General features: G+C 39.5%; 1 protein-coding gene across 1 annotated transcript in view; it reads left to right on the top strand.

Annotated features, from left to right (window-relative positions):
• CD109 (CD109 molecule) overlaps nt 1–21708 on the top strand; it is an 86076-nt gene that overhangs the window by 19799 nt on the left and 44569 nt on the right. Inside the window, exons 4-13 of the mRNA XM_040598822.1 lie at nt 1218–1448; nt 1595–1720; nt 10439–10478; nt 11057–11141; nt 15994–16090; nt 17175–17310; nt 18198–18307; nt 20002–20241; nt 20590–20691; nt 20786–20848. Coding sequence (XP_040454756.1) covers nt 1218–1448; nt 1595–1720; nt 10439–10478; nt 11057–11141; nt 15994–16090; nt 17175–17310; nt 18198–18307; nt 20002–20241; nt 20590–20691; nt 20786–20848 — 1230 coding nt within the window. The remainder of the gene's footprint in view (nt 1–1217; nt 1449–1594; nt 1721–10438; nt 10479–11056; nt 11142–15993; nt 16091–17174; nt 17311–18197; nt 18308–20001; nt 20242–20589; nt 20692–20785; nt 20849–21708) is intronic.

The raw sequence follows: 21708 nt of genomic DNA, 5'->3' as shown, positions 1-21708 counted from the left end.
CTTTATTTCCATATGTTATGCTGAAAAATGCAAGCCTGTCTGTTTTAGTTGTCTTGACTTCAGAGGTTTTACTCCAGATTTACTGTTGTAACTGCAAACAGAAGCATGTGACTCTTAAGCTTTTTAGCAGGGCTACTTGTTGGAACGAGCTGTGTATTGTGTTAAAACCCTTCTTCTTCAAAGAGACACTCTTAAGCACGCGGCAGTACAGAAGCAGGCATCTGGGCAGGGATGTCCCTGGGGGTCCTTCGTTGTCCGTGTAGGCTGTGCTTGAGTGAAATTGCCATGTGCTGCAGCAGCTCTGCTTCAAGAGTTTTAACCTCCGTGGCTGCGATTCCGCCCACCTAAATTTAGGAAATGAACTGATGCGTCTGAGTTAGGAGCTCTGTTTCCTCTGCCCACTAGGGAGACAGACAGGGAGACCTGCGCATGGTTATTCTGAGCTTACGTGGTCTAAATTTCTTTGCCAGTGGTATGTGTGTTTACTGCCGGCACTGAAGGAGCCTTCAATGTCTATCCTAAATAAGTTAACTATAAAATGTCTCTTCCTTTATTCCTTAATATTTTGGGAAGAATACTTATTTTACTTTCTAGATCAGTCGGAATATGTGCTGTAATTATGAATCACTAAACTGAAATGAGACAAAAGCAGTGAGCTTTCTATTGAAAAACAGTACCCCATCTCATGAGATCTTCATTCTGAGTATTTTTCTATCCCATAAGACATGAAGCGCAAGCTTGTAAAAAGAAGTGCAAGGTTTTCTTGCTGTCCTTATCTTGCCCTCGTATAGCTTCTTTAGCTCTTTCATTTCTGGAAAAGTCATTACCAAAAAGTGATAAAGTCAGAGAAATATTAGCCTGCAAAATCAAACCCAAGAAATTTCTAAATACCTATGAAAAGAAAAGATAGAGTGCAATCTGTGTGTGAGTCTGTGGAGTGCATAGATACTTGGATTGTTGGAAACTTGATTAGTACTGAAAATCAGATGCAAATATGTTGAAAAGATGCTTCTGCTAACACATTTTCAGGTAATTGTTGAAATGACATTTTAAAGCCATGAAATCCTCTCTTTTTTTTTTTTTTCAGAATTTACATACAGTGATAAGTTCAGGAGTATGTCAGTTCTTTATGTCAAGTGTTTTTGGAACAATAATATCTTCAAGAATATTTGGATAGTTAACAGAGTTAAATATAGTTAACGCTGTTGTCTTTTTAGTTGCCTTTGAACAGTGCTTCTGGGAGTTATGAATTACTGGTGGAAGGCCATGCTGATGGCCGGCGCATCTTCTCTAACCGTACCAGCTTGATGTACATGTCAAAGAGCATCTCTGTGTTCATCCAGACTGATAAATCTATGTATAAACCAGGACAAGATGTGATGTTTCGGATTGTCACTGTCTATCCTGATCTCAAACCTTACAAAGCATCTCTGAATATATATATCCGAGTAAGTATCTGCAGGAACCTAAGTTATACATAGAAATCTGTCATATGTTCCCACTTTATGTGACAAATAAAGATCATATGTATTGCTACCTAAATCTTGTTAGCAAGACTGCTCACATTTAATATGCAGCCTGACTTTTCTCCTAGGACCCTCGGAAGAAATTGATTCAGCAGTGGTTGATGGAGCAGGGTGATTTGGGCATAGTTTCCAGGAAATTTCAGTTATCAATGAACCCTCCGCTAGGAGACTGGTCCATAGAGGTGGAAGTGAATGTGAGTATTAACATTGCCAATCCCAGAGAGATTTCAGTTCTCCTGATAATGTGAATAAAATTGTGTTTGTGTTTGTTTTTGTGAAGCAAAACCAGAAGTAAACATAGACCATGAGATGAAGAAATCCTTCTCTCATGGCAAACTCGGGATATTATGCAAACCTCACAAAACTTTAAGTAGTGTGTAAAAGATATAAAAAAAGCATACATATTTTATCCTAAGGTCTGTGCTGTGTTTTGATTCTGTACAAAAGTTATTTAAAAAGTGAAGGGTTTTAACATTAATATAAAGATCTTATAGACTACTAATCTTTTTTTTTTTTTTTAAGTGAAATGCCCTTACATTCATTTTATAAGTGAATATACAGAAAATTGTTGCGCCCTGCTGTGCAGCTAGTCACTGTCTCAAGGGTTGTGGAATCAAAGACTATTTAGAAATCTCTGCCTAGTTTCAGGGGCGTTTCAGCAGTTCATGGTGACTTGAGTAGTTACTGAGGAAGAACTAACTGTGCAAGATAGAAAACGTAAATAGTAAAGCAAAACTGTTGCATAACAAAACCAGTATGGTCTAGTTTGCACGTTGCTGTTGATAGTAGTTCTATCAGTCCAATCCTTTCAGCTGTACACTCCTCGTACAGTGTTGAATATGTTGCAAAAAGAACTGGAGGTTCACCTGTTCAAAACTTTGTGTCAGTTTTGGGTATATATGCCCTTAATTTGGGAACTGCATTTCTGACTTGGCTTGCAGTGGCTGTTAGAGACATTTAGCAAGTACAAACAGGGCTGCTTAATGTTCTCTAATGAGAGAGATGATGGGGTGGAAACCAGAAAAACTCATGTGATCATGTATTACTTGGGAGTAATATTTACCAGTACCATTATATGCTCAATAGTTTTCTATAGGCTGAGGTAGGTGAGGGTGGTGCTCCAGTGAGTGTCAGGACTGGATTTTTCGGAAACATTCTCATGTGGGTGTGGAGTCGTTACTGTTGTCCTTGACAGGAAAGATGTTTTAAGTTGTTCCTGCCCTTGTTCCTGTGCTCAGCCACTCCTTCCCATCTCTGAGCTGCTATTCAATAGCTTCTCAGTCACGCTGAGGCAGCTGTAGTAAGGCTGAGATCTAAAGCATGCCAGGGAAGTGACCCAGATGGAAAAGCATCTCTGTGTTTTTCTTTGCCTAACCCAGAAAGACTGGTTTATTGATCTGGTTGACAGCACAGCCCCACTCAGCTACACAGGTGCTTTTCAGGAGGTGGGGAAGTGTGGCTCAGATGTGGGAACAAAGGCTGGTGACAGCGCTGGGCTCCTTCAATAGCTCGCTTGCCAGGCAAAAAAACTTTCTGCAAAGGTTTGAGTAATCCTGAAGTCAGGAGGATGCCGCTGAAGGAATTGAAGCAGCTTTTTTTACGTTCTGAATATGAGTGCCACACCCTCCTGAAACAAAACCAAAAGACAAGGAAAAAGAAAATTGTAAAATTGAAAGAAAAATGCTTTGTAGATTCTTCTGGGCTAATGAAACAGCTGTGAGAAAACAGACAAGTGAAATCTTAGTGGACTGTAGTTGATGGTATTCTAAATTTTAGCCATTTAATGTACTACTATAGAAGTTTAATGACCCTGGGAAAAACATATGACAGGGTGGGAGTATTTCTCAAACCATGAGTAATGAGGAGAAAGTAAATAGGGAATATTTTGTTCACTATTTCTCCTGATGCATAGCTAGAGGGCATGAGGTGATGGAGATGAAGAGCAATTTCAAAATAATTAAAACAGCGTAATTGAACTGTGGGGCACAGCACTGGTGGATGTTGTGAAGACTGAAAACTCGGGTGGGATCAAAAGATGTCTGGACAAATTCACAGAAGTACACTCTATTATAAAGTACTGTTAACTAGAAAGCCCTGAGGCTTGAGCTGACAGTGTCATTGCTGGCTACCCTGGCTGATGCTGTTCTCTAGGTGCTGAACCTTGGCTGCTGCCAAAGACTGGACATCGGCCTTCATGTTAGACCTACCAGGGTACAACCTTTCCCAGGTTGTCTTTTATCATATTTTAATCTAATTTTGCCTAGGATTAGATTTTGAAAACTTAGGGCTTTAACATAGAGTGTTTGGGGTTCTTAAGTTCTAAGTGCTCCAGCAGTATGAAGAATATCCAGGGGTAGGGATGATGCTCGTCACTCTAGATATCTTTCTCTGTTCACCATTGTTACAGGAGATGATTCATGGTGGAAAGTACAGCATAATGCTTTTGGTACATTTTGCGAAGTGCTCTCTTGGGAAAAGATAAACTTCAGCAGAACAGGAGCATGATTATTTTTTTCGTTTACAGAAGAAATCGTTAATATTCAAGAAACAATAAATGGAAAAAAAGAGGAACTAGGAGATAGCTATCAATAGAAATGAAAATCTGGACTCTTGCTTATTTGTAGGAAATGTAAAGATCCCAAGGAAAACTTGGTGGTTGGTAGAAGTATGAAAGTATTTCTGCTAGAAACAAAATAAATTCTAATGGTGGCAGAGCCCAGTAACATGAGGAAAGAGTAATTATGTGGCAGAGATGGAAACATTTAATAGGGGTGATTATTTTGAGTGGTTAAGTGAATCTCAGTGTGGGGAAATTTAAAAGACTATCAGAAGGTGAATATCCTTAACAGAAAGAGTAAATGAGTTAACATGGGAAACTATAGAGCTGTCATCTGGCATGAGAAAAATGACTACAAAGGTGATTTGGGATTCCACTGATAAAGAGTTAAAATCTTCAAGGCTACTATGGATTTGTTATTAAGGTAGATTTACTGATGTAACAGATTTTTTAAAAGCTTTTCACTGTACAAAATCCAATGAAAAACAGCAATGTATGTAAAGTCTGTCAAAAAAGGGTGGATTGATTTTTGGGCAATTGACACTCACCCAGGGTGTTTCTAATATAAATTGATGACAGAGTTAGCCACGTCAGTGGGAGACTGCAGAAGTCCCATCTGATGACTATATATCAAGAGATCAAATGAACGAATGGATTTATTGATTACAGTCTGTGAGTGCTGTTACGGGTTTTAAAAGGCTTTTTAATCGAGTGGAGAAAAGCATAGTATGAACCAACCAATAGAAATCGGCATGTATACATCTTTCATTGATGAGGCTCTTAATCACTGGAACAAACAAAAAAATGGGAGTGAGGGCTTCTCTGTTACTTGGTGTTTTAGCACCAGGAATAATTGTCTTTTTGGAAGATGCATTGTAATAATGCAGATTGCTGGAGTAGCTGAATACTAGGGAACCTAACCTGGCGTAAAAGGAGATCGGGCTAAATGGTTCCTTCTGATATTAAACTCTTGGAATTGAAAATTAAAATAGAGGAGAAAAAGAACAGAATATTATATTAAAAAAAAAAAAGTTGTAGGCTTTGGGGTCCAGAAAAACCTGGCTAGCCTTAATCGCTTAAAGCCTTAAACGCTTATAAGGATTCCTGTGGGAATAAAATAGCAATGCCAAGTCCCACACATAGAAACTTATATCTACCTTCAAACTCCTTTCCCTCCATCATTCACACCTGCTCTACTTTAATTTTCCAATTCCATGTTGAATATAATGACAAAGCAGTATGTATTATTTCTGTAGCATTGGATAAGGCTGTCGTATGCAGAGTTTATTTAATAACTATTGCAATATTCACACTGTTACACTAGGTGTGTCTAGTGGGTTATCTCACAGACTTACTTTTCTGATAGCATGTGGTACCTTTGGGTTAATGAAATCTGCAAGAAACCGTGCAGAATAAAGGAAAAAAACTTTCCTGATGGGAGACTCTTTGTGATTCTCTTAGTTCCAAGTGAGCTGTACCTTGAAATACAAGGTCATATGGAATGGGATTCAGCTTGAGTTTTAAGATGTGTGGATGTCTTTATAGGTGATGTGGGGGAGTTTTAGTTGGTATTCAGTGAAAGCTAGTGAGGGACCTGGATCACTCCAAATGGATAACCCTAGCTATTGCCTGGATATCGCTCGCTGTTCTGCAGCTATTCTGCTATCCAAGGGAGGTGCAGGTTTTTACTGTGTTTTGTATAAAGTTACATAGAACCACCAATCCCTTCCTGATAACAGAGGTCACTGAGAACTTGGATTTACTGCTAAGGAATACTTAGTATATGCCTGGCATTTTTGTGAGATATGCCTACCTATCCTTAACTAGTACTGCTACCGCAGCTTGGGGATCTACTCAGGGCTTTAGGAACATCTTCAGATGGCAAACCAAGGCTGATCTCCCCATGACTTGGCTATCCAGATGCCATGATGTGAGCTTTCTAGTTAAACAGTTGGCTGTGCAGCCTTTCTGTATCAGGTTTCCCTCTTGTCTTTGAAGAGCACTGTTAAGACAGTAAATAACTTTTCCCTTCTAGTGGTTACAGATCAGTTCCCAAGTGTACTGAGTTTGGATTCCTGGAAGTACTGCCTCTGAATCCTGTTTTAAAACAGGTTCTGGCTGGTTGCTTCTGTTAAACATCCTGTAGTACTTTTTATTAAGAGTTCAGGTGTTAGTACAGCTGTTCCAAGAAAACTCAAGACAGTAATTACAGTCTGGTTCCCAAGTCTCCACCTTGTATTTTAGTTGGATATCTTATATTTCCTGTTGTGGAAACTGTTGCTGAAAGGCTTCTAGTTGCTGAGTGTTAGTAGTAGTCATCTCTGACCAGAAGTTGTTCCTAGTTATAAGGCATTTTGTAATCTAATTTATGGAAGTTGTTATTTGGAAATTTATGTTCAAATATTGAAAAGTAGTAATTTTCAGGTTCAAGTAGGACTTTCTGAAAGATTTTTGAAAAGTATTATATCTTTTTAGAAGATTCAGCTGTAAAGCAACTTTCAGAATCAACTGGGGTTGGTGATATACTTTACACTTTGAATTTTTTGAGGTTTTGTATATTACAGCGTATCCACAGTGAATTCTTGCTACAGATTTCACATTTGATGCGCTGAGTTTGAGGTTATATATATCACTGCTTTAAAAAAGTGTCACCTTCCTTCAAAATCAGACTGTATGAAAAAGCTTTAGAATTGGCTGTGTATTCAGTAGTTTGCAAATGAGCACTAATATTTAATCAGGATCTGATCGCGTGAATACCGCTGATGCGGGTGGGACTCCGCTTAGTTTCTGGAGACTGTGCTGGTGGATTTAAACAGGAGTCTGGGAATTCACAGAGAATTTTATTTCTGCGTTTATTTCCTGCCTCTGAACATAAAGCACGAAAGTGATCATGAAATGCTTCTGTTAATTCCGTGTAGATAGAAATCTGTTGCATTTAGCTGCAAAGCAGAGGCGGAGGAGTGTTTCTGAGGCGGGCCGTGAGATGGCAGTGCAGCCATGGGGATACAGCCGGCGCGGGCTTCCTCCGGGCAAAGCCCTGACACCACACCTGGAGTCTTTCCTGATGCTGTAACTTGTGACGCATGTAGGTGTCAAAGAAATAAGAAAATGGACCTAGACCAGATTAGTTTCAGGGACTTTAGCTTGCCAAAGAAGAAGAAAAAAACTGGGTGGAAAAATTATTGTGATCTCACATGTTGGATTAGACCCAAATGATTTCAAACAAGATTTGCTCATCACAGCAGAGCAAAAGCTGGACTGTAGTTAGTGATTTTCAGATGTCAGGATCCACAGCATCTAAGGCTGAACTGCAGAAAGGCTCGTTAATATTCACAATATCTTAAGGCTATCTTTTTGGCACTGTTTCTTAATACTCTGGGCAGTGTGCACAGAGTTTAACAGATGTTCTGCAGTTTTAAGAAATGCTGATTTAGAGCAAAATGCTAGTAGTCTGTGTGGGTGAGTGTGTTTAGGAAGCAGGAGAAGGCGTGGAAGACAAAACCGACTAGAATAAAGCAGCTCTGGAAACAAGTGGAATAGCCATGATGTTGTTTTCCTATCTTCAAGAAAAAGTATCTCGTGTTGTGTGTGTAACTGCTTGTCTTAAAAGCCACCACTCCTGGAAACTGGTTTAACAACTTCCACTCCAAAATATTTGAACAATATTTGCCAGAGAGACAGCCCTGCCCTGAGGAACTAAAATGATGTGGAGTGGTTGAAGTGCTGTTACTTGTCCTATTCCAAACCAGTTTGGCTGAAAAGTGTGTGTTAGCGGGAAATCTGGCTTGGTGTTCAAATCATCAGGATGACCTAGTAGGGTCTTTTCATTTCCCTGCACTGTGAAGCATGGCTTGCTTTCTGTCATTAAGGTTGTCATTTTAGAGAAAGCAAAGCCAAATATGCTTCTCTCGCTTTAATCTTTGTCTTTGTTTTCTACTGTTTACAGTTCTACTAGCTTTTAATTACTTATTTATTTTTTTTTTTTTACTTCTAAGGTAAGTCAACAAGTGAAACAAAATCTCATTTTCAAGGGAGATGCTTTTTCATCCTGCCAGCTGGAGTAACATCCTGTTCTTGGTTTGTGTAACTGCAAGGGTGACATATATATGCTTATCATTGGAAATAAAAGATGTGCAGAGAACATGAGATAAAATCACTACAGCTCATTTTCCTAAGATACCTGTTCCTAAGATTACCTGATAGTAATGATTGTGGGCTGCAATGCCATTATTTAGCACTTTTTGTTGTAAGGATTATGATCTGCACAAATGTTGTGAAAATAGCGGATTTTACATATATCTTTTCAAACCTAGGAATGTAAATATAGCAATTATTCTGGTGATATCTGATTGATAATAATGAAATTGTAGCAATCTGATTTTTACTTTGATAGAAATGTTTTGCTAGGAAAAGTATAAATATAGGGTAAATAGAGGTTTAAGGGGCTTGATCTGAGATGCTTAATTTGCAAAGTCATTGATCAGGTAAGTGAGATCAGTTACAATTTTTTCCACCTTGGATCCTGGTCCTAGGGTTTTTTCCATAGGAGCTCTCAGTTTATCCTCTCTTGCCACAGACACTCATTCCCATTTGACATGTTTTGATGCTACCTGATGGTTGGTTATCCATATTCAATCTCCTCTGCCCCGTGTTTCAAACCATCTTCGCTGAAATACTCCAGCACATGTGATAACTTGTAGTGGTGTCACTGTTCTCAGGAATAATCAAAGTAATCAGACTTCTGAGCTCCATATCAGCATAACCTCATCATGCAATTGAGCAGAACTGGTAATATTAACCTTTCCAAAACAGCCACTTCTTAGCGACAGACTGTTGTCTTTCTTGATCTTTCCCCTATTTCCCAGAAGACTCTTAAGTGAAGAGGCAAAACAAGCTTTCAAAAGAGGCCTCTCCCTTCCTGTCCTTTGGGAAGTGGAGATTCCTTTGGTTTCTTAGACTATTTTCCTGGCCCAATTTAGATCAGATTTTCCTCTTGGAAAATCATTGCTCTGGTGTAATCCCTGCATCAAACAAATCAGCTGAGATTTAGAGCTCCAGTTCTAGGCGCTGCTGTAAATCACGTCATGATGTTTCCCTGCTGATGGCAGCTTTTGGTATGATGCTGTAAAAAAATTGTTGAACGAGGGTTATATGTCTGTAGACAAATGATGCACATGCCTGTTCAGAATCACTGAATGAGAGTCATTTAGGTTGGAAAAGACCTTTAAGATCATAGAGTCCAACCATAAACCTAGCACTGCCGAGTCCACCACTAAACCATGTCCCTAAGCACCACATCTACACATCTTTTAAATACCATCCAGGGATGGTGACTCAACCACTTCCCTGGGCAGCCTGTTCCAGTGCTTGACAACCCTTTTGGTGAATTTTTTCCTAATACTGAATTTAAACCTCTCCTGGTGCTGTTTGAATTCCTTGCACTTTAGCAAGGAAGAACAATTAAGACAACTGAAAGCAAAATTTATGCCGCTTACTATCATGACTTTTTTGTCAACTGTGATTATACCGAAGAACAAAAACATCTGCTGAATTTTTAATGTTCAGAGAGTGAAAAAACCCTTTAAAATATAGCCTGGTGTGCCATATCTCAAAGATGTGCCAGAATATACTTTCAGATACCCTCCTGAGGAAAATCAGGAAATAAGTAAAAAAATTAGAAAAATAGAAAAATAGAAGAGAATATAAGTAACAATGTATTGTATAGTTGTTTATTTCTTCCATTGATTTTTAACTAACAAATAAACAAGAAAGGAAGATATAACTGAATATCTCTGCTGAAGTAAGTATGTACTGTAGACTGTAACAAAATTTTAGCTGCCTTTTGAGTAAATGAAGAAACTGAGGTTTATACATGCTTTTGAAATGGTCTTGTCCTGTAGATATTGTAGGAGTTTCTCTTTTGTATAGGTATACTTGAGTTAATTTTAAGTGGGCTAGTAAACATACTGCTGGTAAGTCAGTTAATGGTTCATCATGACGACTGAGTACTTATGCTACGTAGTTTTATGCTACCTAGCTTGGATATTTGTTTTTTTATTCAGAAACCAGGCACATGTAGATGTCTGCAGATTGGAAGCTCCACAAGCTCTTCTCACTTAACAGTCTGCCACATGTGAGCTTCTGTGTCCTTCTCTGGTTCAAATACATACTACTGGTTCCTATAGGAGCTCCATAACAGGAGCTGATAATGGCTGAGCCATGATTTAAAATCACATCTGTCAGAAATTGTAGTTTAACTTTAAAATGGGTGGGATTTGGCCTCGAAGGTATGTTAAGCTTGCTAATCTAACCACAATTATATGTATTTTCTTGTGTGATTTTTTTTTCTCAATAGGGTCAAGTTCATTATCAAAGATTTAAAGTGATGGAATATGGTAAGTGTTACTTAAGGGCATTTAGTAGTGACCAGAATTGGTAGTTGATTAATTTCAACTAGCTTCCCTTAGCTAGTTCCCTTAGCATGAACCTTTTGAATACCCCCAGAAATTTCCAAATCTCTTGCTTCTCTGAGACTAATTCTGTGTCCTGGGAAAAATATCATCTTATCAGGTGCCCTGTTTATCTTTGGTAGTTTTACTACTGTACCGTCTGGATGTCATACAGTCTCTAAAATGCCTATCTTAAGCCTATGAGGTGCAGTTATTGTCCTTGTTTTTCCAGGATCATGCAGACAATGTGTTCATCCCAAATTATCTGTATAATGTCTGATCATGAAGCTTACATGTCTTACAAGCTTGTGGACAGGCTGCTGTTACGTTGCTTGTTGTTCTCCCTTCAACAACAAGTCAGTCTGGGGCATGCATAGGGCAGGGTTAAAAATGTATCTTATATTCTAAGGAATTCTAAGAAACTGTAGTAGTCTTTATCATATTACACTTCTACCTTTGTTACTAAAAATAAATAAATCAATCACTTGTGTGAATTTAAAGCTTTCTGTAATTTTTTTTCCCAGTTTTACCAAAATTTGATGTTATGATAACAATGCCATTATACTACTCTTTGAGAGAGGAAGATGTAACTGGTGTTGTCACTGCAAAGTAAGTAAATCATTGATACCGTTGTCACCCCCACTTTTAAGAAAATTGTGTCAAGTGAAGAATTATATTCAGAATGCTAAAAACGTACCTTCCAGTCAAAATTATTTGACTAACATCCATTTCTATTTACTGGAACTTGTTATAACAATGTTAGATAGATTTTCATACTTCTAGTTAAGTTCTTTTTTTGGTCTGGTAAAGGTATTTCTAGACTATAGCCAGGACATTCTGAGCTACCTTATTCAGAAAATGTTGTGAGTCTTTTGCTTACTATGTATATTTTGAGGCATTTTTTTGTTCTTATCGCTCTTTTATGGTGCTCTTCAACTTACTGCATCAAGGTCTGTAGGTACAGTAACTATATTTTATTAGACCACTTGGAAAATTTTGCAGACGTCTATGCGCATCCTTCTTGATCCAGTTTATCCACGTTGTGGATTTGAAGTACAGGCTTCTCCTGCCTATCACAATACCTATACCTGTAAGTAGTTGAAGAACTAAAAACTCTTGAGAAATTCAGAAGAGACTTCACATAGTCTATGGTATAAATAATACTTTATTTTTCAGTTGAACAAATACCTAAACAAAAAATTAGTATGCATTAATCTCAAATAGAAATTAATTTTATTTTGGGAAGAAGAGAGTCAGATAGAGCTACCTGACAGATACATTCAAGAAGACCTGAAATAAAAGGTCTTTTGTGATTTTTTTTAATGCAACAAAATACATACCTTCTAAACAACACTCTGTTTATAAGTGAAATGTTGAAATGATTTTTTAACAAGCTATTTAAATTAAATGTCTGGACTTCTGAGAAAAAGCTTCCTTTCCTAGAGGCAATGCAGCCTAATACTATAAACAATCTAAGTTTCTTTTAAGGGGCAATTTTTGGAAAAAGGTTTTCCTCAACTTTTTTTCCATTCTGTTTTGCTTTTGGAATCCATTATATGCTGATGTGAATTTGGTTTCCTATGTATTTTTGATCTTCTACAGGGTACTTGGCTCCTACATTAGGTATACTCATAGGGTATTTGGAAGTGTATCTGTCTGCTGCAATAAATCCAGACTTGGATGCCAGTGAATGGTCTGAGATTGAATCCCAGTAGTGCCAAAGTTTTGTTGATATGTCATAATTATTTATAGGGAATTACTTCATTCCTGGTGACTGCTCCTATAGGCATAATGCCTCTGTATACAAAGAGCTTATGTGTCCCTTACACTTGTAGATGTCATAAAATCCTTTTCCTTTCTCGTCTCCGGAGTGTTACTAGATTAAGTACAGAGATGCTATCCAATGGCAGTATCATTTCAAGGTTAATGGCAGCTTATTACTGTAATTAGGTCTGCTTGGAAAGACTGAGTTCAGATGCAAGACAGTGTTGTCAGAGTTCTTCCTGTAACTATGCTATTTTATTGTTCTTTCCCTCTGCTTTTCAGCTTTGATATGTCTTAAGTGGCTGCCAAATTCATAATGATTTAAAATACTTGTTGCAGAATGGCTGTGTGATCACGGCCATGACTCCCTTAAAGATCTTTGTGAAACAAAGTTAGCCTAAGTTAGCTGAAGCAGGCCTTGCAGCTGTGCTGAGGCACGCTGATAAGGAAGCTGAGAAAACACACTGACCTTGTGCCTAATGTTGTAAATAACTTTGAGGAATTCGCGTAGACAAGAGAGAAAAAAATATATGTAGCTAGCTATCCGCAGAAACCGCAAGTAGGAGGACGTATGAAAATGTAACCCTTTAGAGCTTAGCCAATTAGCAGATGACTAGTAGGCATAATTAACTGGAACTGTATATAAGACATAATCGCGCCGTAATAAATCGAAGCTTGCTTTATCACTCACACTGAGTCGGCCGCTTGCTTCCCCTCGCTCGTCGCAAGTGGCGCCCGAACAGGGACTCCCAATCCTTGTTCTCCACCGGACAGCGAGGACGGAGAAGCACTGGTAGCAGCGACCAGGGAGCGAAGATCGACTGATGCAGGCATCGTACCTCGATCCGTGCTTGAACCGACGTTAATCAAGGAAAGGTTCGCCGTCCGTGAGTGTCTACCCAGAGAAAAGGCTGCATCTTAATCAAGGAAAAGGACTGTTTTAAGCGCGCTATGGAAAAAGAGGTAGCACTTTTATGATGCTTTTTAGAAAAGCGGGGAGTAGGCCCTTTAAAAGATCTGGCCAGGTTAATTACTATGGGTAAAGCGAAAGGATATTTTATAGATCCTGAGCATATGTTTGAAGTAGATGAATGGTGTAATTATGGAGATTGTTTATGGGATTTAGTAATTGATGATGATAAAGTTGCTAAGATTTGATGAAATCATGGCATGAAGTAACTAATTGTGTAAAAAGATATCAAGCAGAGCGCCTTGCTGCGGCAGTAACAAGCCGACTTGCAAGCGCAGATCCTAATGCAGGAAAAATTATGCTATGTGAAAATCACATTCCAATACCCTCTTTATCACAAACAGTGCTCTCTGTACCACCTATAAACCCTTCGTGTGTCGTCCGTCCCCCCCACCCCCCCTCCGGCACAGTAGCCTCGGGGGGGCCAGAGGGCGGGGACACATTTGACGAAAGTGCTGCTGAGGAAGAAAATAGCAGTGAGCAGTCAATACAAAATTCTAAAAAGAGAAAAAAAAAAAAAAAAGAAAAAAAAAAGAGAAAAAAATACAGTAAAGAAACTGGTGCGTTCTACGCACATTAATTGGCAAAAAATAGCACAAGAAGCGGCTGGTCAGGGAATATTTTATATTGCTGATCAAGTCAACCCCCTACAAGCTTTCCCTGTAACGTATCAGATGAATGCTGCTAACCAAAGACAGGGAACCTGGGAGGCTTTGATTGGAAAATATTAAGTCAGTTACGTAGTACAGTGAATGAGTCAGGCCTCCACAGTGAGCCCACCAGATACACCTAACTTTATGAAAGGGCAGTTATTGTGCCAGTGTATTCTGGAGAATAGTAACAGTTACACCAAAGGCATTTTAGTAACCCTGCCCTTAGATTCTTCTGTAGAAACAATGCTAGAGCGAATGAGTCGGGTGCCAGTAGGTCAGCAAGCCTTGCTAGTGGAAGCAATCCAAGCAGTAGGGAGAGATTTAGTGCAAGCCCAAAGTCAGGCATTTGCAGTGCTTGCGCCTCTGCGCCCCCCCTGGGGCTACCGCGTCCCCGAAGCCAGTGACCACCACGCGCCGAGACTTCCTCTGCTATCGATGCGGGAAGCCAGGACATACCCGTGACCGATGTCGACAACATCAAGTGTGGTGCCGAAATTGTCAGCAAGGAACTCACAGGACCAACGTCTGTCGGCAGACGGGAAACGAGAAACCGAGCGCGAGGAGCCGCAGCGCGTCGACCCCAATCGCGACTCCTGTCACCTTCACGACACCCCCTCCAGGAGACATGACCAACTCTTATCGACAGACACCGTGTTACAACCCGCCACCCGAGGGAGCCTCGGCCTGGACCTGGCAACAGCAGTAGATACAACAGTAATTGACAACCGACCACAAAAAATTGCAACTCGTGTCCGAGGACCTCTGATAATTAATGGACAAAGTTATGGTGCTCTATTATTAGGGCGGTCTTCTGGTAGTTTAAAAGGGCTGTTGTAAAGTGTGTTGCTTATAGTAATAATTGTTAGCATTGCACTCGTATGTTTAAGCTGTGCTCTCTCTTGTATTCGAAAATTACTCGAGCGTGTAACTGCACAAGTTTTGCTTGCGTGAAGAGAAAAAGGGGGAAATGTTGCAGAATGGCTGTGTGATCACGGCCATGACTCCCTTAAAGATCTTTGTGAAACAAAGTTAGCCTAAGTTAGCTGAAGCAGGCCTTGCAGCTGTGCTGAGGCACGCTGATAAGGAAGCTGAGAAAACACACTGACCTTGTGCCTAATGTTGTAAATAACTTTGAGGAATTCGCGTAGACAAGAGAGAAAAAAATATATGTAGCTAGCTATCCGCAGAAACCGCAAGTAGGAGGACGTATGAAAATGTAACCCTTTAGAGCTTAGCCAATTAGCAGATGACTAGTAGGCATAATTAACTGGAACTGTATATAAGACATAATCGCGCCGTAATAAATCGAAGCTTGCTTTATCACTCACACTGAGTCGGCCGCTTGCTTCCCCTCGCTCGTCGCAAATACTTAAAGTTATCACATCTTAGTGCATTACTGCTGATGGACTAGTGTGATTTTGGCGTGCCCACCTCACCTTTCTCTGTCTAAATCTGATAATGTCATTGTTTCTTTTATGTATAACACAGAAACATCTATACAAAATGTTTATTTTATTACTGCTTACTGACTTCAGGTTGCTAATGGCATTCTAGAAGTGAGTATGTTACAGTTTTCAGATTTGCCACAGCTGCAAGTTATGTTTGTCATGTAATAATGCCATGATTTCTTTGGACTGTGATTAGTTAGTAATTTGAGTACAAATATCTTGAGGCCTCTCATTTTGTGTTAGCAGCATTTGGGAAGCAAAACACTTGCGCTTCTCACATCTCCTTTTAACTCTACTGTGTATTAGTAATGATGCTGCGTTGGTGTTCTATTCAATGACTTAGTTCCAGCTTAGCTTAATATAGTTAATTTTCCTACATTGTACAGCCCATAATAATAGTAATAGGTTTATAGAACTCGTGCAGGGAAGAGCAGCACTGTGCATCTGACTTTAGTGTTGATAAACTGGTCTCAGTATTGAAAATTGTGTTTCAAAGTATAAATGTGTTCTCGCCATGTTTGAGATCGGGAAAAAAATGTTTTAGTAGAATCTTTTGCTTTGAGAGCTCTTCAGGAGCCCAAGCCCCGGCGGTGGCTCCTTGTTTGATTTGGACTGTTGTGTTTCAGGTACACATATGGAAAGCCAGTGAAAGGAACTGTAATGGTCACTTGCCTTTCTGTCTCCTACTGGACAAACAAGAGAAATATAACAACAACAATGGAGGTGAGTCTTCCATTAACAGCTTGCATTATTGCAGACTTTAGACCTGTGTCTCCTTTTGTAGGTTAAATATGCCTGTGACATTCTGGAGCGCTGAGTTCAGCTGGCATGGTCTGAGTGACTTGCAGGGGTAGTGTTAAACTCTCTTTAATTTCCAGAATAAAGTGTCTACATTCAGGCTGCTTGTTGGGAATGATATTTGGCTGCTGTGATCCCTTGAACTGTGCCTGGAAGTTATTTTGGAGAGTGCTAGTTGGCCCAGGAAGAAAAAAACTTTGCAGGAGCCGCTGTAGCAGCATAGGTGATGGAGGACACATGCCCAGGAACACTCCCTGGCTCTGTGTGTGCCCCTGCATGCTCAGCCCTGTGTTACAAGGCTGGAGGAGACCACTGTAATTCTCTAGGTGGAGCTCTAGAATGATAGAGACCAAAGCCTTTTGCCTACTAATTGCCTAGTAATTACACTGGAGTTACTGTACTAGTTGTAACCTGGAACATGAAATTTAAAAAGGCATGCAGTTTTGTTCTGAAGATTTAAAAGTAGTGATAGATTCATGGCATCTTTTTGCAAAATCAAGCATTCTACATTTGAGCTGTGGGCTACGTTTGAAGCAGGTCCAATTTCTGCTAAATGGTGTGCCTGTCATTTTCTGTTGGCTGACTTCAGCAGTTGGCTGACTTCAGTGCCTTCAGCAGCACTTAGCCTACAGAAGCTCTGAGCTCAGAGATACTGGATAGGGTATACCACCCCTCCTCAAGCAGGCATCTGTTCATTGTATTTTTCTGTAAAACGTAGGCACCACTGCTCTGGCCATGTAGAAGTGTGGGTAATTCTAGTTATTAGGGGAAAAAAAGTAACTTTCTCCATAAGGCATTGTTGACTCTAAAAAGTAACGAACTTCTGGATTTGATAAAAATTGTTACTGAAAGCAAAAAGAGGTCAGTGTTCATAATTCTCTGGTGCTGACCCCCCAGAACTTGTATGTGGGGAGAGTACAGGACTTAATCAGAAATAAGCTGTTGTAGATGGAAAGACATCCTTGGCTTTGCTGGCTCAACAGTTGTTTTTTTTTTCCCTGAATTGCAGATAAATGGATCTGTGAATATAACCTGTAACAAGCGTACGTTGCAAAACTTGAATGCTGATCAGTTGTGGCACCAAGGTGACAATGATTACACAGAGCCAATAGAAATTATCGCTGTGGTCACTGATTCGCTCACAGGTATGTGGTGGTGTCATGTGTCGTGTCTTCTGAGAGAAATCCAAGGACTAGGTGGTACTGGAAGAATTTAACTGCTGTGTAGAAGGGATTGATTGGGGTGCTAGAAAAATATCATGTGCTGATGGCAGTGTGAACCATACACATGCAAATATATTATCTGAAAAAAATGTATTCTCTGAACTATTGCTTGCCTAGATATTATATAGTTTAACCAGCTATTAAGTCAGTTGAATACAGTTCTGTGCTCAATGGTTTGTATATAACCAAGAAATAAGTTCAGATGGGGGCTTAAAGTCAATGACCGATCACTTTTGATGAGACGAGTAGGCATAAGAACTGCTAGCATTAGCCTGAGTTTTACAAACAATTTTAATCATAAACTTACCTTACTTGTTTGTTTGTAAACCACATCAGTAGAAAGAGTTCTGCCCCAGTTTGTCAACTGTCTACCTTCTTCTAGACTGGCTGATTTGCAAACTGAGCCTTTTTGTGAGTTCTTGTTCCACTGCACCCTGCTTATTAGAAAAAAATAATTTGTACAAAATTTCTGCCTGTCCTAGAAACTAGGTTTCATTACAGATTTTTTTGTAGCAACCCCAGCAAGGTGAAGTTGGTTGAGTTGGGATTCATAAGTTCCTTCCTTGTGTCACTCTGACATAGTCTGTGTGGAGTAGAGCAGTATGTGGTATGGCTTACTTAACATTGTGGAAAACATTGTATACCACCTTTGTACTCATCCTTAGCTGGAGGGATGAAGAGTGATAGGAGTGGAAATGGTGAAAAATATGATAGAATTCTTTAAAAATCATGGACAATGAATAGTAATACTGCTAAAGAAATATGCATGTTAAGAGCATGTTGTCTAAACACATACAATTATTCAACAGGAATCTCCCAAAATTCAAGTACCATCATATTTCCAAAGCAAAGTGACTATTTTATTGAATTTATGGACTACTCTAGAGTTATAAAACCTTCTCTGAACTTCTTAGCTACTGTAAGTTCTTTTTTTTTAATTACAATCTGTGCATAAACAAATGTGAATTCCTCTCCTGTATATTTGCTTAGATGCCAAAGTTTGCCTTGAATTTTTAAGTATAATTTACAGACTTGTTTTCAAATTACCTCTTTTTCATGATACATGTTGGCAAATACTAAACTTAGAGGCATTTGCTTTAGAAAAGAAAAAACTGGCAGGGAATGCTATAGTGTTGGCAGGATATATTTTATCGTTTCTCAGCATTCTTATGGAAGAGGAATCTTTTCAGTCTCTAGCTGATTGTTTTCCATTAGGTGACTGTGCATTAAAAAATAATTAGTTGTTGAGTCCCAACCCTCCTAATAATATTTGTGTATGGAAGTGTGTGTGTGTGTATACACTCAGAAATATATACTTTATTTAATGAATACGTGTAATTAAGCAGCTGTTAGAAAATTCAGTAAAACTCATCAGACATTGCTTTCAAGTGAAAGTGTCTTTTATGCCTTCTGTCCTGTCTGTCTTACACCAGCTGCAGTTCTCTCTCAGAAATATTTCATGTTCATGCTGTCCATAGTCTGCGTTCAATATTTCTGTATTTAGCAGAGGTTGCATATTGCGTCACTGCATTTTGCTTGAAAAGGGGAATTGACTTTACAATTCTTGAGCTTTACTGTATAGAAATCAGACCTAAATACCAATAAAATAGGCTGAATATACACCTTCAGAGTAGATTGGCTCAAGCCATAGCTTTGTGCTAGCCTGATCATTGGGGGGTTTGGTTTTCTTCCTTTTCATTTTCTTTGTCAGTGTCCCAGTTTAACTCCAGCTGTGACCTGCTGCTGCTTTCTCTTCCAAAGATAAGCTGAGTGAGAGGTAGCTGAGGCATTTAGCAATGCTTGCAGCTGGCAGAGAAGAAGGTGTCAGTTATGCTCCTAGGAGACTATGAAGGAACAACTACTGCTATTACTAGTAAGTGGAGATCTGCATATGCTGTACAAAGAGGATAGGAAAATAATGGCAGAGGAGGAGAAGTAACGGAGTGACACCTCTGGACTGAAAAAGGGAAACGGTTTGGTGCTTGTAAATGTAGAAGTTGTATTTTAGAGTGTGTAATGCAGAAGGAGAATGGGTTTACTATAGATGAGAGTGTGCTTGGATGTGGGAATAAATGTTGATGTAAGCTGTAGTACTGATTGATGGATACTGGAGTGAAGAAGGTGCAGATTGTGAATTTTGGGCCTTTTTTCAGCTCATTTGATGAATCTATAAAGACATCTGACTTGGCACCATCTCTGCTCATCTGACACGTTTTCCTGCACATGATGTAATGTTAGGTTGTCCTTTGTTGTGATGGTGAGATACAAGTGATAAAATTAAATATTCGGATCTGTATAATTTGCCTGCGAGACAGGCATTTTCAACAAGAAGAGTAATTGGGAGAGCTGAAAGGCTCTCCTTTCAGTTGCCTTAAAGGTCACTTTTCAGTTCCATCTGTGTTGCTTTTGCTCTCTTTGCTCCCTGGAGTTAAAAAATAATTTTGTTTTTGGATGACTTGCTCACCTGCAGTGCTCAGGGATTAAAATGTGTGATGTGTGAGAAATCTGAGGATGCTCTTGGTTTTTTTGATATGATGTGAGTGCATATATATTGTCATAGGTTATATGTTGTGCATTTTAGAATTACCTTGTTTTCTGTCTTTTTGCTTTTAGCTAAAGGTGACACGTTTTGATAGCAACCAGCTGACAGCTGAAGAGAGGCAGAATCTTGTCACAATCACTGCACAACAATCAGACCTGCTTTTTCACCAATCTTCACTTTCTCACCTTGAGAATGAGGCAACAGAGGAGAGAAATCTGACAGTCCATGTCCTAAATTACACTGTCCCAGAAAATGGAATAATTGATATTGAGTTTCCAGTCCTGTCTGATACAAAAACTCTGAGAGTTCAGGTATTGCTTTGTAATATGCTGTTTTCGAGCAGTGACACACCATATTGAGTGGCCTGAGATCAATGACTTGCTGTTTCTCCCATCAGTAACAGCTGATACGTCACCTACTGTTACTTGCCTTACCTCATATTTATGTTAGAGCTTGAAAGAGATGGATCCTGTCTAAATGTGATCTGATAATTGTACCAAGGTAACAAGGGAAAAAACCAAAATAGATATCCAGAGCAAGCAGTAAAGTGGTCCTGTACTGCCATTAAGGCTACGATGTTCTTGTGAACAGTACCTTATACGTGATCACCACACAGATTTTTCTGTTTTGTTAAGAGCTTTGTTTTGCGTTGTCTTCAGGCAGAGTTCCTCAGCAGTAGGACCGACATAAGTGTCTATGATGTGTTCAGCTCCCCCAGCCAGACTTATCTCCAGGTTAAAACAAAGAGCCAGGATATAAAGGTACAGTCTGAGACAAAACTTGCCAGTTTAAGAACGGTTCAAGTTACTCATTATGTTTCCATACTCATCCATATGAATTGTGTGATTTTCCTAGGCTGGGAAGCCTTTTGAGGTGAGCATTGCAAGCAACAAGCCAGTGAGAGAGTTCCACTATCTGGTAAGTTGCTGCTTTTACATATAGGGGCAATCCAAGATGACTTTTACCAACTTGAAAAATACTCCAGTGAGTGGAATGTGACTGTACATTGGAGAGAGTCAGTATTTTTCATTGTGCTTTGCGAAAGAGGCACAAAAACTTCCTTTCCACTAAGATGGTCCTTTTTGAAAGAGAGCTCCATTTCATTACCTAGCAGAAATGCCCCTGGCACTGTAAGGAGGTGCTCTCTGGAAAAAGTGTGTCTCTGATTTGGGTGTTGGGTTGTCTTTGCTTATAGATGTGTGAGACAAGGCCCAACTGTGAGAGCAATACTGTCTCTTGACTGTGCAGAGCACCCATGATGGGAGAAGGGGCAGGGATGTCCCAGGAGTAGCCCAAGCTGGGGCATGTCAGTAAGTCCTGTAGGTGCAGGTGGAAGCAGGGGGCTGGTGGAGCCTATATGCATCGTCAGGACTGTCAGTGCTGAGCCTGCAGGCACAGGGTAAGGAGAAGACCTGCCCGCTGAGGAAAGAGATGGCCCAGTGAGCAGGGTGGCATTGTTAACAAGGGAACTTTGTAGGAAGCATTTTAAAGTAAATAGCTTGTTTAATGGCTCAGCTGCTGTACTGTATTTTACAGCATCTGGATTGAAGGTTTTATATATACCATCATCAGTCTCCCATCCCGTCTTTAACTTGTACCTGTCTTGTGCACAGGCTACACCATAATGGTCATGGTAACTACAGTTTACAGTTCTTTTTTTCTTTCAGAGACTTTAATAGTACACTGAATAAGGAAGACCTTAGGACAATATGAAATGTAGGCATTCATCTGTATTTTCTGAAATAGAAATATATTCTAGATTTTTAAAAAATCAGGTT

The sequence above is a fragment of the Falco naumanni genome, chromosome 6 (assembly GCF_017639655.2).
Source record: "Falco naumanni isolate bFalNau1 chromosome 6, bFalNau1.pat, whole genome shotgun sequence".
Taxonomy (NCBI): domain Eukaryota; kingdom Metazoa; phylum Chordata; class Aves; order Falconiformes; family Falconidae; genus Falco; species Falco naumanni.
This window is presented reverse-complemented; position numbering and strand designations above follow the sequence as displayed.